We start from the raw sequence: 16,960 nt of genomic DNA, 5'->3' as shown, positions 1-16,960 counted from the left end.
ACCAATTAACATATATAACTAATTAATTGTACACAAAATAATGCAAGCCTACAAAATAAGTAATTGTTACAGATTTATCGTTCCGTAGGTTGGCGTGTTCGAGCTCGACTCGCTGCGACGCAAACTGGGTCAGACCAGTACTAATTGTATTAAGGCAGCGGCGCTCCGAGCTGATCCAGTCGCAGATCAATGCCAAGGGTCATTTCATAAGCACTATGTCTATCCGATGACGTGTAAAGGCCTTAGAAAGTAGACTTTAATCCTATTCATTGAAACAAATAACATGCGTTTACCTTTGAGTATGATTTATGAGATTCAATATATGCAACGATTCTTGTGTTTTAGATATAAATAATTCAAAATGCCTTTGCTTTATTATAGCTAGAATATTCTAAAGCTAAGTTATTTTCTAACAAAGACGCGGATTATTATAGAATAAATATTATATTAATCTACGAAATCAAATTTGGAATGTGCGGATTCATAGACGTAGCTCAGCGTATTGGCGAGTTGAAATGGCAATGAGCAGACAACATCACGGACTTTATGTTCCTTCTTTTTCAGTCTTTCTCGACTATAAATTTAGTGCAGGCTTTAGTTCATTCCTGATCTATTTTCTCAATCTTGAACAGTGAAGGTCTAATTGTTCACTATCATCTCTTTTATCTCACTTGTAACCACCCCATAGTCTTTTCAAGTTCCACGGTCATCTTATTTGGCAATGTAGGCAGCTAATTATAATTTAAGTCTTTCCACTGTATCGTCCATATTGACTGCTCGGATTTATACGCTATTTGTCTTTCGATCCCTTAGAATGACATCCTCCAACTTCCTCTGTATAGTCCTTTAAGCAACCCTTACTTTATTAATGACTTCTGGTGGTAATATAAGTTTTTGCTCCATATGATGGTACCGTAAGAACACATTTAAATATTTTCTCTTTGATATGAAATTTTCAAACAAAAATTTTTGACGTATTATTTAGTCGTGTACGATTTTTATTAAGCCATAGGCTGAGAGTAAATGATTATACGGATGAAAAACAGACAATATCTTCGACAAAAAGATATGTGAAATCCATTGAGTCGACGCGTACCTCTCTAAGAGAAGGCACATGTTACCTTGAGAACACTAGAAGGCTAAGAAATATGTAAACTAAGCTCATACCAGCGTGAAACATTACGTGTGTTTTATATCATAATGTAACTTGTTATTAGCATGGCTTTATCGTTAGATTACTGGGCTACTGCATACAATTGAACGTGTACTTGCAGTGTGCGAGCGAGAGGTACGATGGAAAGAATTTACGAACGAGATTCTTGATAAAGTGCTCAACGGTAAAATCAAGAGATAGTATAGTATGACATTAAGATTGTGATACTTTAATCTGTAAATTCTAAATTGTTTTATAACAAAAATTATACAAAATTATATATGTACTATCCACCTTGTGAGTGGGTTGGCTTCTCATTAGAAGAACTGATGACATAGTTGAGGTAAGTGAGCTATACATTCAACCCTTTGAAGCTTTATGAAAGTAGACACTATACTTTCATAATCATAACAGCTGATATACGTTCACTGCAAGGTATAGGCCTCCCCCATAAAACACAATGAAAGGTGGTGCTTCCACCAGGTGGACCAATGATAGATAAGGGTCGCTGCATGTCTCTGGATGCAGGTAACGTGAGACCGATCGTCGTGGTAGTGTTTTGGACAGGCCTGTCTTGCAGTAGGCATCTAACGGCTGATATAGATCCACGCTAAGGTTGTGTTTGTGGAATGTACCAAAACAACACCTGGTCACAGACTTTATTGGTAGATCGATAACTTCTTTACGAATAGTAAAAGTTTTTACTAATACAGGATCGTTTATATTAAGTCAAAAATACATTATTTTTATCCTTATTTCATAAAAATATGTAACAGAATTACATTCGGATCAAAATTAGACATTGCAACTAATTGAAACAGTAGTTCAATCTTCATTAGTTTAGCTTCCAGTGGTACATTAATCTAAAATTACATTTGACAATATAGTACATAATTAGATATACCATGTACCTTAGCCTTTCTAAAATTCTTACGCCATCCTATGTAACATACTTCATTTTTATATTAAAACGAAAGGGTTAAACTAGTGTCGAGTCAACTTTCGAATTGCCCCCTTAATAATGAAATTGCCCACCTGTGGAACGTGGGCCCCACGTTAGGAAACATTGCTCTAGAGGTATAATATACTATGTCATATTGTCCTGTGATACATTGCCCAGCGGTACATTTTTCAATGGCATATTATCTAGTCGTATATTGGCCTGTACATTGAACAATTTGGTACATACATTAGTTGGCACATTCTCTGATGATATATTATTCTGGAGGTATATTATCAGATATGCATTGTCCCAGTGACATATAATTTTATAGTACGTTATTCTACACACATACACATGGTAGATTATGTAAAGTAGACTAGATTTTCTGGGATACCTTTTTAAGAGATAAATACATCAATGACATATTTGCAAATGGTACACGAGTGGAACGTTGTCTCGTGGTACATTATCCTGTGTTACGTTATTCTACACTCATACACATGGTATATTATGTAGTGGAGTCTTGTTTTTCTGGGATACATTTTCATGTGATAAATAACTCAATGGTATATTTGCAAATGGTACACGAGTGGAACATTTTACATAGATACATTGTCAAATAGTTCATTGTCAAAAGGTATATTATCCAATAGTACAGCGGGCAGTAACCGCTGATAATTATAGATTAAAATAATTTCCGTGCGTATATTATATGTACGCAAATATGGCGCGCCTTTTATATCCGTTAGCGGGTTGTTTAGCGCATACCAACTAGTACTTAGACACACCTTGATTAAAAGGCTTCATTTGAGACGTCATTTGAGCTCGCGGCAAAAGTTCGCAATAATCTCGATACAAATTAAATTTAACATACGAGTCAAGTATAATACTACATATATGAAGCAATATAATCTAAACATATATAAAACGTTTGAATTATACTATCATTTACCTAAAATTTACGAAAACTCTTATAAAAAAAATCTAAATCAAAACGAAATAAAGGAGAATATAATGCTTTCATCATTCGAATTTGGTTAAATAGGCATCGTATCTACCCACGAATTGAACAACCGACCCTGTTGAGATCTACAGAAGACCTTAGATGCAGGCAGCTCAACTTTTGTTATAAATATCTATGGAGACCTGTATACAACAGTAGAAAGTAATTATGAACTAATTATGATCTAAATGAACGTGATCTAAAAATAAATTAAAAAAATGATACTAGAGAACGAATTTTGTTTTAAAATACTTAAGATACCGTGAGATCATCGTATAATGTAGACCTTATTAGCATTGATGACGAAGTTGTTATCTTATAATATAAAAACAAACATTGTTGCAATGAACGACGAACACGCGATGACTACAAACGAAAAGAATGTCTTTATGCACACAGAAAATTACATGAACCTATTTGTATATGGCCAAAAGTATCCATCATAGACCGTGTTTTATTTTATTTATAAAAAGTAATACATAAAACTATAGACATAATGAACATTTTAATTTATTTGCGGATAACATATCGATAACATTAAATCTCAATATATCTTAGTTGTATCTTATATACTATGTTAAAAAAGTCAGGTGAAATTTTCATTTAAAACTACCGGGCATTAGGAAGGTTGGTAATTTTTACAGTTTGATAGGACTGTCTATAACACTTGCAAAACGTCTGTTTGTCAAAGTTAGAATATCGTTTGGTTCAGCTTAACCAATTTTGAAGATAGCTTTGTATTGTCAAACGCGTCGTCTTGATTGTTGTTAAAATCGCCTAAACTTTTGAAAAAGCGTCAAAGACTTGACTCATATCGTTCCACAACCACCTTATTCGCTTGATTTATATTTATATATCTCCGTGTGACTTCTAGCTAGTCAGCAAATAAAAAAAGCCTATGCGGGGAAATAAAAACCGAATCGAAGTTCTTGAAGGCTATACCAGAAAGCCTATTCGCACTGCTACGAGAACTGGAAAAAGCGTTGGCGAAAATGCGTTTTATCAAACGGGGATGAAATCGATTTGAAGAATAAATAAAGAATTTACATTATATAAACAAATTTACCTTACTTTTCAATCACAGTATTACATAGCATTATTAATATATTAATTTAATATAATGACATTTTTATTTATTAATTCTACGCCATTTATCATGCAAGTCATATCAAAAAGATTTGTCCTGGGCTTTGGATTTAACATGGACTGACTACAGAAGCTATGACATGAAAGTAAGGCAAGAATAGTCTTAAGTAAGAATAAGCTATTATGGAAGAAGATACAAGAGGCCTTCACCTAAACAGAGATCAGCGACATAAAAATAACTGACCCGGCTACGTTAGATTTAATTAATCCCCTAGTAGCCTGATTTACGAAAATGATTTTTTTTTAATATTACTGTGTTTGCTTGAGGGTCTAGATGAAGGGAAAATAGATTTTTATGAAAGAATATTATACAACAGTAAAATACGTACAGCCAACCTTTAAAAAAAACTAATAGTAATTTGAACATTCGGTTTAAAAGATTGGTATCAAAATTGAAACTCTAGGGTATTAATGGTTAAATATGTTACCACGACTAGTAAAAGCTTTTCATATATTTAATCAAATGTAAATAATAATTGTTCGAGCAGTGATGGACCAGAGGTGAAAGGTGAAGTGTGTCGTGGGTTTGATTCCCGGAATGCACAATCATTTAATCAACACTCTGTGCCTTAATTACATAAGATTGCCCCTGCTCACAAACAGATTTCTAGAGGATGTGCAGCAGCGTTCTCTGCCATACCATAATACCACACTGGAATCGCCAAACCATCTGCCAAGCGTTTATAATATTTATAACCCCCATAGATATCTTTGGGGGAAGCCTACGAACGTCTTAGTGCTAAAACGACAAAATAATATTTACGTATTCAGTTAATAGTTTTGGAAAACTTCTAGTTAGATATAAAAACACGAGAACATAAGAACGCGAAACGCGATTTAACTTCTGTTTAAATATATAAAAAACTACACAAAGTTATGACGACGATGCCATAAATGTACAATTCTGTTATTTTCATATCTTTCAAAAATTCCACTAACGCTACTTTGACAGTTATTATAGAAAAAGACAATGGAATTTTTTTAAATAAATGTCAGCATTGAAGTATGTCTTTAAAAATAAATAGTTCAGTTATTAACCGTGTACATTGTCTGATATGATCTGATTTTTTTTTTTTTGTTAACCTAGCGTATGATGTGGTTGCCTGTATTGCAATATGTCCGGTATTTTTAGTTGATTTGTACATGAACATAATATTGTATATTTTGTTTGCAATCTATAATAAATAGAAAAAAAATACAAATTAAAGTTTTAAATGGTAATGATTATTACTAGTAATTCATACGTTATGTGGCTCAGGGTATGTCATCATGCTTATGTTAGTCGATAGACGCTCATTGAAAGGCATAGGTCTCTACCAAAGATGGTCACATTCAGCGACTTTCCGCGACCTTGGCTGTGCCGCGGAAAACCCTATCTACTGGCTTGTAATGCTACATTTAATTATGTCTATAACGGTGTTATAGCGGTTTCGTACACTCTTAACTAGATATCTAAAAGTAACTATTTTTTGTACCACCTTCCTATGCGAGTACTAGTCGAAAATAATGTTAATGTACAATTGCGCTCAAAAGTGTTTATGCCAAATGTATAATAATGTGTACGTACCTTCTCCGGGTGTGCGTCCTCCAGTTCTAGCAGTCGGAACTCCATGAGCTCGAGCTGGTCGCGCGCGTCGCGCAGCGCGTCCGCCAGCCGGCTGCACTCGCGCGCCGCCGCCGCCGCGCGCTCCGCCTCCGACCGGCACTCGCTGCACGACTGTACACACTGCACGGTGACCACGCCGCTCGCGGACACTCCGCACCCAGAGGTGGGGAGCGTCCTACGACTATTTACTCATACGAATCCACTACCGTTGCTACCATGAACTACCCATGTCTATTATTATAATTCACTAGCTGATCCCGCAAACGTTATTTTGCAAAAAAAAATAAAGTTTTTAATTAACAAATGTAAGATAAGGGTTGATCGTAGAGGGGTGAAAATTTAGGTTTGTATGTATTTTTGTATGCTGTATCATAATAAAATAAAAACCAAAAAAATTGTCTAAAAAATTTAAAATAAAATTTAGGGGTGGACCACCCTTATCACTTAGGGGTATGGAAAATAGATAGTAGCTGATTCTCAGACATACTGAATACGCATGTAAAATTTGGTAAAAATCGAACAAGCCGTTTCGGAGGAGTTCAAGTTCGAACACCGTGACACGAAAATTTTATACATTAGATTTTATGATTATTTTTTTAAATTATATCATCATCATCCCCACTTGACCTTGACTATGTAGTCGGTCCACCTAGCGTTGTGCCTACCCACGCCTCATCTACCGGCTTATCGACCGTCGGTTGCATGGGAGTTCTACCCCTCCCACTGCCATTTCAGACGAGCAGTTCTTGAGGCTACGTCGTGACCTCAGTTCTTCTTATCTCCTAATTTCTGATTCGATCAGAGCGAAGCTGACCTCGAGCCTTCTCAAAAGGTCCATCGTAAACGACCACGTCTCAGATTCATGTCATCTCTAGCTAAACATATTCTAAAATTAAAAAGTAATATACTAAACAATATGGGATGAAATCAGGACGAAATTCATTAAATAGGTATAAGTAATATTTAGGTAAACATATCATATTCTAAACATATTTCATATATGTATATAGTTTTTAACATGATGTATAACAAAAAGTATTTACACCATTTATATTACAAATTATTACGTCAATGACTCCTATAATGAAACAGCGTAAAAAAATTAAATTTGCTATTTTTTTATATATACATACCGCACGGGATTAAATACGTTAGAATGTTACATTAGTGACACAAGAAGAAACACTCTTAAATTATAAATAATTATTATTTGAAACAAACACAACTATATAACTTACAATATTGTCATATAAAATATTGCAAAATATATGTCAATTCACATAGTAAATATTTTGATTAACAAAATATATCACTGCGACGCGAATATGCGACGGTTTCGTACCACACTGACAGTCCCACGAAACTGCCGTCGTCTCGCCAATACGTAGAACACACGACTACGGTTAAAATGTTAAAACCGCCGCGATAACGTACTACAAGGTGGTGGGGAGATTGCTTCGCAAAAACAGTATTGTCTATATATTTTGCATTAGTTAGGTCATTATTCTATATAATTAATTTGAATGTTAAACGAACATCACGTCGCAAAAATTTATTTCTAAGTCGTAACTTTGAATACGACGCATTTATGTGACAAAAATACAATTTGTGTGTATTTGTTTTTTGATTATAGAATATAAAGGCTCCAAAGCGTAAATGTACAGCTAAATTATCAATCACTATGCATAAAGTGATTACTCTGAAATACGTTACATTACTTTTTTTTAATTCAAATACGACAGGCCAGCAACAACTGGCGGTACAAAGTTTAAAGAGATAGATAATAAACGAAAAATAATTTTAATATATGGTAATTCGAATTTTAAAAAATGCTTTTCTTTACTACACTATCATTACGTCATTTATCATTCCTAAATTCACACATTTGTACAGCAAACAACCCTTTAAAGCTTTTAAACGAACCAAGAACCTCTTATAAGTACATACCAATTAAATTAATTGAATAATAAATAAGAATTATATTTCGCGATACAGGCCAGTGACAATCTTTTTTTTAAAAAAAATCTTTAATTAATGATAACAGAAAATCAGTAGTTGTTACCTAGAGGACTTAGACATGCGATCGTAAGTTACGGGTTCAATTCCCGGAATTTAATCTTATATAAATTCGTACTTTGTGCATTAATTATATAGAATTTGCACTGTTTACAAACAAGTTTTAAGAGAATGGGCAGCAGCGTATTGTGCGTACGATAATACCCCCGGAGATATCTTAAGAGCTATCATATGCCTTACAGTGTGTCTACGGGCTAAAACGACTACTCATAGCCCGAATAACCAATTAATTTTCACTTATTTAATGTTAAACTTTAACCAATAGTAACACAAATACAGTTGCTTTTGAATAACAATTTTAACAATGAATATAGCAACAATTAATGGCATAAAACATTGCATAGTTGTTAATACCTAACTCACGAACCAGTATGTGTTTAATTAATTTCACACGTCAATCTGCGGTCTGGATTTAGAAGTGTCGCAATATGGTTACCCTACATAACAATGGAGTACACACAATACGTGTGACGCAAGCCACGTCGCTATAGTATAGTTTACTAGGTGACAACGTGTTTGTATTGCAATGTTGTCTGGCATTTTAACAGTAAAATGATGAACACAACACTCTCAAGGTTGTCTTCCCTTGCAGTAACAGACGCTGCATCTTGCAGCTGATGCGAAAATTATAAAGTTTATTTATTTATTTATTACACGAAAATTTAGATGGTAGATAATGAGTCCAACTTAAAATATGTTTAATAATTTATTTTTTCAATAAAACACACTTAACCTCATGGATTATTAAGTTTAAATGTCAGTGCGCAGGTTTTATACCTGCAGACGGATAGCAAATGAGGCCGGAAGGTTCTGAAGTGGATACATAGCTTCAGAAGTAAGGCGAAACTCACAACATATGACGTTGTCAAGGACGTCGGAAGACGCTAAAGATATGTCGCTTTCAAGTAATATAGAGATACTATTAATAACTGGACATCCTATGAATGATATGATGACAACGTTCAACGAGATATTATTTATACAAAAAAAAGTTGATACGTACGTTTCAATATTACGACATTAAGTGGTGCGTATGTATATAATCTTAAACCACTTATTTTAGATAAAATCGACAATAATGTATTAAAATTGAAGTACCTTTAAAGATATTGTATGTGACACAAACAAATAAATTATCATGTCGTAAATTTCTTCTTAAAAGATAGTAATGAATTGCTGTAAATACAGTGAACAGGAGTTCATATATAAATTTAATATCCATTTCTCTTCGAGAAATATATGGTAATGTTAAAACTGTGACTATATATATATACTGTTATAATAAAAAAACTAAGTCGAAATTGTCATTTAAACTCTCGGGAATTATACTGTCTATAATATTTGCCAAGTGTTTGTTTGTCAAAAGTTTAAATATTATTTTCCTCAGTCCAAATCATTTTGAAGGAAGTTTCGAGTCTAAAACTCTTAATTGGTGAAAAAATAACACAATTTTTTGAAAAAAAAAACTCGGTCTTAAAGACTATACCGGAAAAACTATACGGACTGCTACGACTGTTTTCAAGACTGGAAAAAGTATTAGCAAAAGTGCGTTTTATCGGACGGGGATTATTTTGAATGGGGTGAAAATAATTTAGAAGAAAATCAAATACTTTAGAAGAATTTTAAATGTTATAAGTAAAAAATTCTTACCGTAACACAAAGAACTTTAATTGAATGAAGTTAATTAAAGGTGAACTTTAAATTTTAAATCTTAAGTGATAACTTGAGGACGAATTATATTAACTACTGAATTAAGGCAGTTTGTTAAAGTGATTGAAAATCGGACTTAATTTGCTACAGGCTCTTCTATATTTATGATGTCTTTAGAACCTCCTTCTTTTATTATAAGTAGAAGAATATCATATAAGAACCCAATTCGATTATCTAATATATAAAATTCTCGGGTCCGTGGGCTTGACCGATTTTTAACAAATTTTACATGCGTATTCAGTATGTATGAGAATCGGCTACTATCTATTTTCCATACCCCTAAGTGATAAAGGTGGTCCTCCCCTAAATTTTATTTTTAATTTTTTAGACAATTTTTTTGGTTTTTACCCCTCTAAATTTTCACCCCTCTACGATCAACCCTTATCTTACATTTGTTAATTAAAAACTTTAATTTTTTTTGCAAAACAACGTTTGCGGGATCAGCTAGTAGTTTCTATCAAATTGGGCTCTGCCATTCTTCTCATGACATACACAAATGATCTCAATAAATGATACAAAGTGAAAAACAATATAAAAAATTATTACACATGACACAAGCTATATGCGATCCGTGTCAACAGTTCTTAAGACAATGCAATTGCTTATTTAAACACAAAAAGATGTTTAAGCTATAACAAAATAAATTCGATTCGGAAAGATCATTGGTATTCATTCGAAAAATCTTTTCAATATCTTAGAAGTGTCTAAAGGACAATACCAATGACATGTCTCTTAAAAACAAATCATTTATTTATGATATTATCTATACATTGATATCACCTTCCATCACCTTTCTATTACAAATTTTCAAATGATGAAATCATATATTCACTAACAAATCATTTTTCTTGTTAATTTTTATTATGAAAAAATTTGTAACTGATCAATCTTCCGATGCGTAACCATAGATGGCTAATATGAAATGTCCAGTTTTCGTCTGGCGACGACAATAAGACCAACATATAAAAAAATCATAGCTAATCAAGAATAAGCGGCACTCGTCTCGGCTTAAACTTAAAGGGTTTAAACTATGGGAGAAGACAACTTTCTATTGTTATAGATAAAAACTTTGCTGTAGTTTCTTATGCCACTTCCTTTAAAAAGCTAACACTGTTCTAAATTAATGTTAGCTAGACAATACGACCAAGCCGAGGTTCTACCTTCTTGAGGACTCTTAATACAAAACACGTAATGTGACAGTCGAAGCCAACGTCAACCCTCGGATACCCAAGGTGATATCACTCCATGGAGCGTCAACAAATGCGCCTCAAAAATCTAAGAGGTATATAGCGGCCCAGAGGCTTCGAAGGCTACCCTGGAGTTTTGTTACCTAAAACAGGCTAAGGCTAAACGCCATCTAGACTTCACCTATTCAAACCCACGGATTCTATGAATGCCAATAGATAAACACCTGTCAAAATAGCACAATTACAATACGCCATTTATCACAATGAGTCTATAGTATTTGACAGATCACAGCACCATCTGTATTTGTCACCTTGAAACTTAAACTACGTCCTATTAGTCAATTTCATTCACTTGTTCGCTCTTTGAATCAGAATATATGTTATGGTGAAGGCCTAGATAAAATATTTATAGTTTTATCAGACTCAGGGCGGTAGGAGTAGCCTAAATAAAAGATTAGACTCTATTTTTTTTGGCCTCCGCTATTGGGGACCTCTCCTTCCACCCCCTATTTGACTGGGAACAGGGTTTTGTATTTTTTAATATTTTTTTCACTAGAGTTTTTATTTTCGTTCTCGTCTTCCATAGTACACAATATCTTTTTTTCCTCCTTCTATCATTCTACAATTTCTTTCTCCATCTTCCTTTCTCAATCGTTCCATTCCTTTCGTACATCCTCAAACACTTCAGTTATCTATTTCTATCACAGTTTTAATTGGTTTAATTATTTTCTCGTGTACATCAATTTTATCAAGGATTTATTTAACAATATTTTTTTTCCCTCTAAAGATTACAGTGACTTAACTCTGGAGCCTCTTCCGAAGCCTTGGGATAGATACTAGCTACTTTCTTTAGTAAACTAGTTTTTATGTAGCTTGAACAGATGCTTTGTATTATGATAAAAGGGGATACCTTCTAAGAGAGTTTGACTAGGATTCCTTAATAGAGCACAGTTCTTCTCAATGGTTCTCAAGTGGCAACCACGATCCGATACACGCGGCGTGGGCTCGCTCCTCACTAGGTGGTCCCACGACATATTTAAGGTCCAGGAAGTCGCTGGATGCGGTCAGCTTAAGTCTGGTCTTCGGGGCTATGTTTGGGGGGAGGCCTGTGACTTGCAGCAAGCGTCCATCGGGTGAAAACAAGAAGAAGAGCACAGTGATTTGAACAACACGGCTTTCCACTGTTGCGTAAATTTTAAAAAATAAAAGGTCACGCCCACACACAATATAGGCGAAAAGAACTGTGATAAATATAATAAGGAAAGATTTTCACTGTAAATAAGCCTGAATTGTACAGAAAAAAAAATTAAAAAATGTTAATGTAAAATGTTAGATTGAGGAAAGTGTAACGAAGGATGAAAGATAAAGCGTTAATGCCGCTACAGTAAAAAAGAAACAATAGAAATTATAATGAGAGAAAAAAAAATCAAATGAAAATTTGATTGTAAAATATATCCTTGTCCCAAAAATAAGATAGATGAACGAGTATATATTAAAAAATAAATAAAAATTAACTTTATGTGTTAATGAATTATTACAATTTTATTTCTATAAACAGACAATTTAATACACAATCATTTCACGTGTCCGTCGGAAATTTAGCCTTACGTCACAAGAACGAAATGACATTTGACCAAAAGACATTCGATTGATTTATCGTCTAATTCGTAATATTTTATATTGTATGCCACCCTAGACTTTCCAAAATCTTACGCCCCCAGTTAAATATTTATATTTTTTATATTTAAACGAAAGGATTAAACTCGTGACAAGTCCACTTTCAAATTGCTCGCTTAACAATCATATTTCTCCCGTACGTTGGGAAACACTATTCTAAATTATGTTTCCATAAAAATGGCTATTACTCATTTGGTCTTTACTTTGATGAAGAGTCTGTCAATCTTTTGTCTATAGCCAAATAAGTTATGACATTGTATTTTATCACGAATGCCACGTATAGTACAAACTAAATAAATGGAGTAAGAGAGAGAAGAACTGCGTTAAGCTGAAAAAATAAATGTAGACCAACACTAATTATGTTAGCTTGTTCATTATACTTTTAATTCTATACGTACAGACAAAATCATTAAAGACAAAGACATATTTATCTAATAATTATCAAAATATATCGGTCATATATACAAGCAAGCGAAAACTTACTCGACGTCTGGTAATTAGCGAAGTCCTACGTAATATCCAATTAGAACGTAAAACACAATCTCTTACGCACACGATGCTAGTTCGGGAGGCTTTCGATAATATATAAAACCTTTTTTTTAATACGTTTAATAATATCCTTCTAAATTAGCGTATCTCCTTTACGATCTTCTGGATCAATATGGAAGCATTTGCGCTGCAGAATGACTTCATGAATTTTATTTAAATATTTTAATTTCAAGACTACTCTCATATGACAGATGACTTTGCTAAGGTCTTCGCAAGTCGCCAGAATGGCCGCTTGCAAACAGTTTTTTAAAAATCTTTGTGGGAATCCCGTGACACACGTTCGAATGCACCATGCCTGTCAGAGGTCCAAACGGACACTTACCGAAGTAGCTACTTAAGGGGTTGACTTACTTAATTAAAAGAGATTTAGTCTGAGGGTCATCAGAACTAAGTAACGTCAAAGTCGGTAAAACTATAAATGCAATTAGGCGAATAATTTCTATCAATGACTAACAGTGTGTTGTTTAATTAAAGTTAAGATATAAATGCAATTATCAATATCGAGGCATCGTCATCATCATTTCAGCTGCTAAACATCCTTTGGTAAACATACGTGCTGTAAAATTTCCCAATAGGTGCGGTAGAAAACTGTCTGTATTCAATGATTTTCAGTGATTTATTGTAAATCAAAGAAGAGATTTGCAAAGCACAGTGTATGCTGCGTTATAACTAAGAATAGTTTATATTTTACTAGACCATTGAAATAAATACTTTTATTAGATATAACTAAGTGACGTCATTAGAAAAAGAAAAAAAAAATAAAGTCATAGGATGTGAATACGCACCCACATATCGGTCTGCGGCTGCGGCGACAGAGAGGCGGGCGCAGAGGACACGGCGGAGTCCTCGTCCGAAGGGGCCTCCTGGAACAACCGTTATGTCTTATATACAGGGTGATTGGTTATATAAGTAAAATCTTTAAAGTGGTGAATGTAACAGTAATATGTCAGCAAAAAGGTTTGAAGCTTACACCTATCAGTCGGTATAATCTTAAATAATTTAATCTAAAAATATATTATATTATATATTAAATCTAAAATATTTTGCGCCGTTTTTTTATTTTGAGAATGCATTTTCTTACTATAATATCATTACTTTATTTATTATTTCTGAAATTGTAGATTTTTAGATAAGGTGTACCATATATGTCATTACCATATATATATATATATATATATATATATATATATATATATATATATATATATATATATATATATATATATATATATATATAAATATATAATTCTACCTAACAAATAATTGCTAATAATTATTAAACTATTGACCAAACAGTAATAGCCCAGCGGTAGAGAACTGAGACTTGCAATCGCAGGTTGCGCGTTCGATTCCCGGGATACTGTCTTATATGATTCGTACTTTGTGCATTATTTATATAGGATTACCAATGTCTATAATCAGGTTTCCATGGGATGGGCAGCAGCGTCTTATGCGTACTATAACACCATAATATGATCGCCAAATCGTCTGCCAAGCGTATCGATTATGATATATACCTCCATAGATATCTATGGGGGAGTCCTATGTCTTGCAATGGGCGTCTAGAAGCTAAAACAACGCGAGGAATTATTTGCTGCACTAAAACAATTATAGACGACTTTACCTCCATATATCTTTTTTATCGACGCCGTCTATGGTTCCATATTGAATTCATATTGTTTCAATTAAATATTCATAATTATCAACAAAAGAATTTGGTTTATATAATAAGTTACAGTTACAGTTAACATATTTTCGGGCTTTTAAAGGTGCGATGTCTTATAAGCCATGTATCATATCCCAATGTAATTAAATAATACATCTTTTTGCGCGGAGATGGTGATAAGTTTTCCACTTACCCTATAGAACGTTTCTTTTCGATGCTGTATGTCAGTTTTCAGATCTTCTCGATTGCTCTTTTCTTTAACCTGTAACAAAAAAACTAAAATTAATCTAAGTTTCCTACATATATATTTATTGTATATATGTATGTAGGTATATATATATATATATATATATATATATATATATATATATATATATATATATATATATGTGTATGTATACACACAAACACACACATATACATCAAATGGATGTTGCAAACAAAGTGTTTTGAAAGCATTGCTATGTTAATAATGACAGGCGTCAAACGTATCTCACGTCTTCGTAATTACGCGTTCTGTATTGCTTCTTATTTGTAATTAAATAAAAGCAAAGGGACTCATTACAGGACCTAATGTTCGAATTTTAAATACACGTATTTTTAATTGCGGGGTAAAATATTAAAGAACATTGACTATGTTTTATAAAATGGCCTAAAAAATAATAATTAAGAATAATCTTCAAAATATTTACTTTCTTTTTTTGATCTTATATTTACAATTTCTAGATATAGCTATAGCGTTCAACAAAGCTCCATATTACTGGCCACAACAGCGACAATATTTCTTTTAAATTATTCTTGAACGTTTGAATTCAAATTCGAATGCCGATTTAAATTTGAACGCCGTCAGTTATGTAGCCGCTGTAATTATGTTGGGTTCAAAGTAATGATTTGTGAGCAGTCTCTGGACATATGCAATACATCGTCATACAATCATCCTGGATCACCCGCTTTATGTGTATATAATTAATATACAAAGTTTTGAGACATTCGTGTAAATAAAATATTAGTAAGTTTTCGCGCTTTTTCAATAGATGGCACTAACAGTATTTATTACACTTAGTAATTTTACCGTGGCGTAGTGATAGTTATGTGACAAAGTCTGATTTTATATCAAATAAAATGGTTTCATTTTTCCTATTTCAATCAAGGAAAACAGTAGTTCAAGGGTGAGTTAAGAAGGAGAGTTTACAGATAATCTACTTACTAGAGTCCATTTGTATCTAAATCAAAATTATTTATATGGAAAAGATTTCAATGAGTTCATATCAGTTTTGAGTAAATCGTTCAATGCCAGACTTATCCCACAGAAAACGTATCTTATGGAAACACTTTCGATAAAGGCTTTATCCTCAAATGCATGTGTTGTTACGATAATTGTACCCGCCTCGGGCCACCGTCACTTACATCGGAGGCTGATCGTGACCCGAGCTTAGCACACTTCTCAAGCCAGCATGCGATGGTTTGGAAACATATTGTAGACTACCGATCACTTTCTCTTTTATATATCTATTTATGTATATAGTTACACACATTTATTTACACTTGTTTTCTACTGAACTCTTTAGGTACTCATGTACCTAGTGTTCGTAGAATCATATCAGTAGAACGGTTGGACTTACGTTACAATATGTTCAATGTACAGTCGAAAAAAAAATTCATTTAAAAGAAAAACAGTTGAGTTTCTGGTCGGCTATTCTCAAAAAATCAGTGTTCCAAACCGGTGGATAGCTTGCTATATATAATGTTAAAATAATCGATGATTCAAAAGCACATGTAAATGTTAAGATATTTGAAATTTTGAACACGGGATTGAGCTGCCCTACTATGTCTTCAGTCTACCTAGCCCCCCAGGCTTACACAGGCTTCGTCTACTACCCCGTGGTTGTCACTCAGGTATAATTTAAATCAATTACATTCTTACGATTCCTGTAATATTTGAAAATAAACAGCTTAGTTTGCTTAACATTAGAAAGTGAACATAAAACATTGTTAACTGATGATTCCAGCGCTTTGTCGCACCCCGCTGTCAGGTTTAACAGATAACTGCTAGTTATAATCACCGTATGCAGTTAACCGTTATTCCCTTTCACCGGTCAGTTTAACACTTACTGCGGCAAACGTTAATTTATAGGGCTTTGAGTTAAGATTTTATGTATGATTTCACGATCATGTTAATGATAAAGTAATATTGTTTTCATACTCATATTTTACTTATAAAATAAAACTAATTTTAAGATTTTA

General features: G+C 33.3%; 1 protein-coding gene across 3 annotated transcripts in view; it reads right to left on the bottom strand.

The window, feature by feature from the left end:
* LOC137933864 (uncharacterized) overlaps nt 1–16,960 on the bottom strand; it is a 180,229-nt gene that overhangs the window by 22,788 nt on the left and 140,481 nt on the right. For 2 of the 3 annotated variants that reach the window (XM_068777940.1, XM_068777942.1), the window contains 3 exons: nt 14,910–14,978; nt 13,836–13,913; nt 5,813–5,962 (listed from right to left, as the gene is read on the bottom strand). In XM_068777940.1, the coding sequence (XP_068634041.1) occupies nt 5,813–5,962; nt 13,836–13,913; nt 14,910–14,978 (297 nt within the window). The remainder of the gene's footprint in view (nt 1–5,812; nt 5,963–13,835; nt 13,914–14,909; nt 14,979–16,960) is intronic. The other variant, XM_068777941.1, reaches the window with a different exon arrangement.

Source organism: Battus philenor, unplaced genomic scaffold (genome assembly GCF_028537555.1).
Source record: "Battus philenor isolate CCGP_79_NKW_IND1 unplaced genomic scaffold, ilBatPhil1.0.hap1 SCAF_14, whole genome shotgun sequence".
NCBI classification, from domain to species: domain Eukaryota; kingdom Metazoa; phylum Arthropoda; class Insecta; order Lepidoptera; family Papilionidae; genus Battus; species Battus philenor.
Note: the sequence above shows the minus strand (reverse complement) of the source record. Positions and strands in the feature narration are given on the sequence as shown.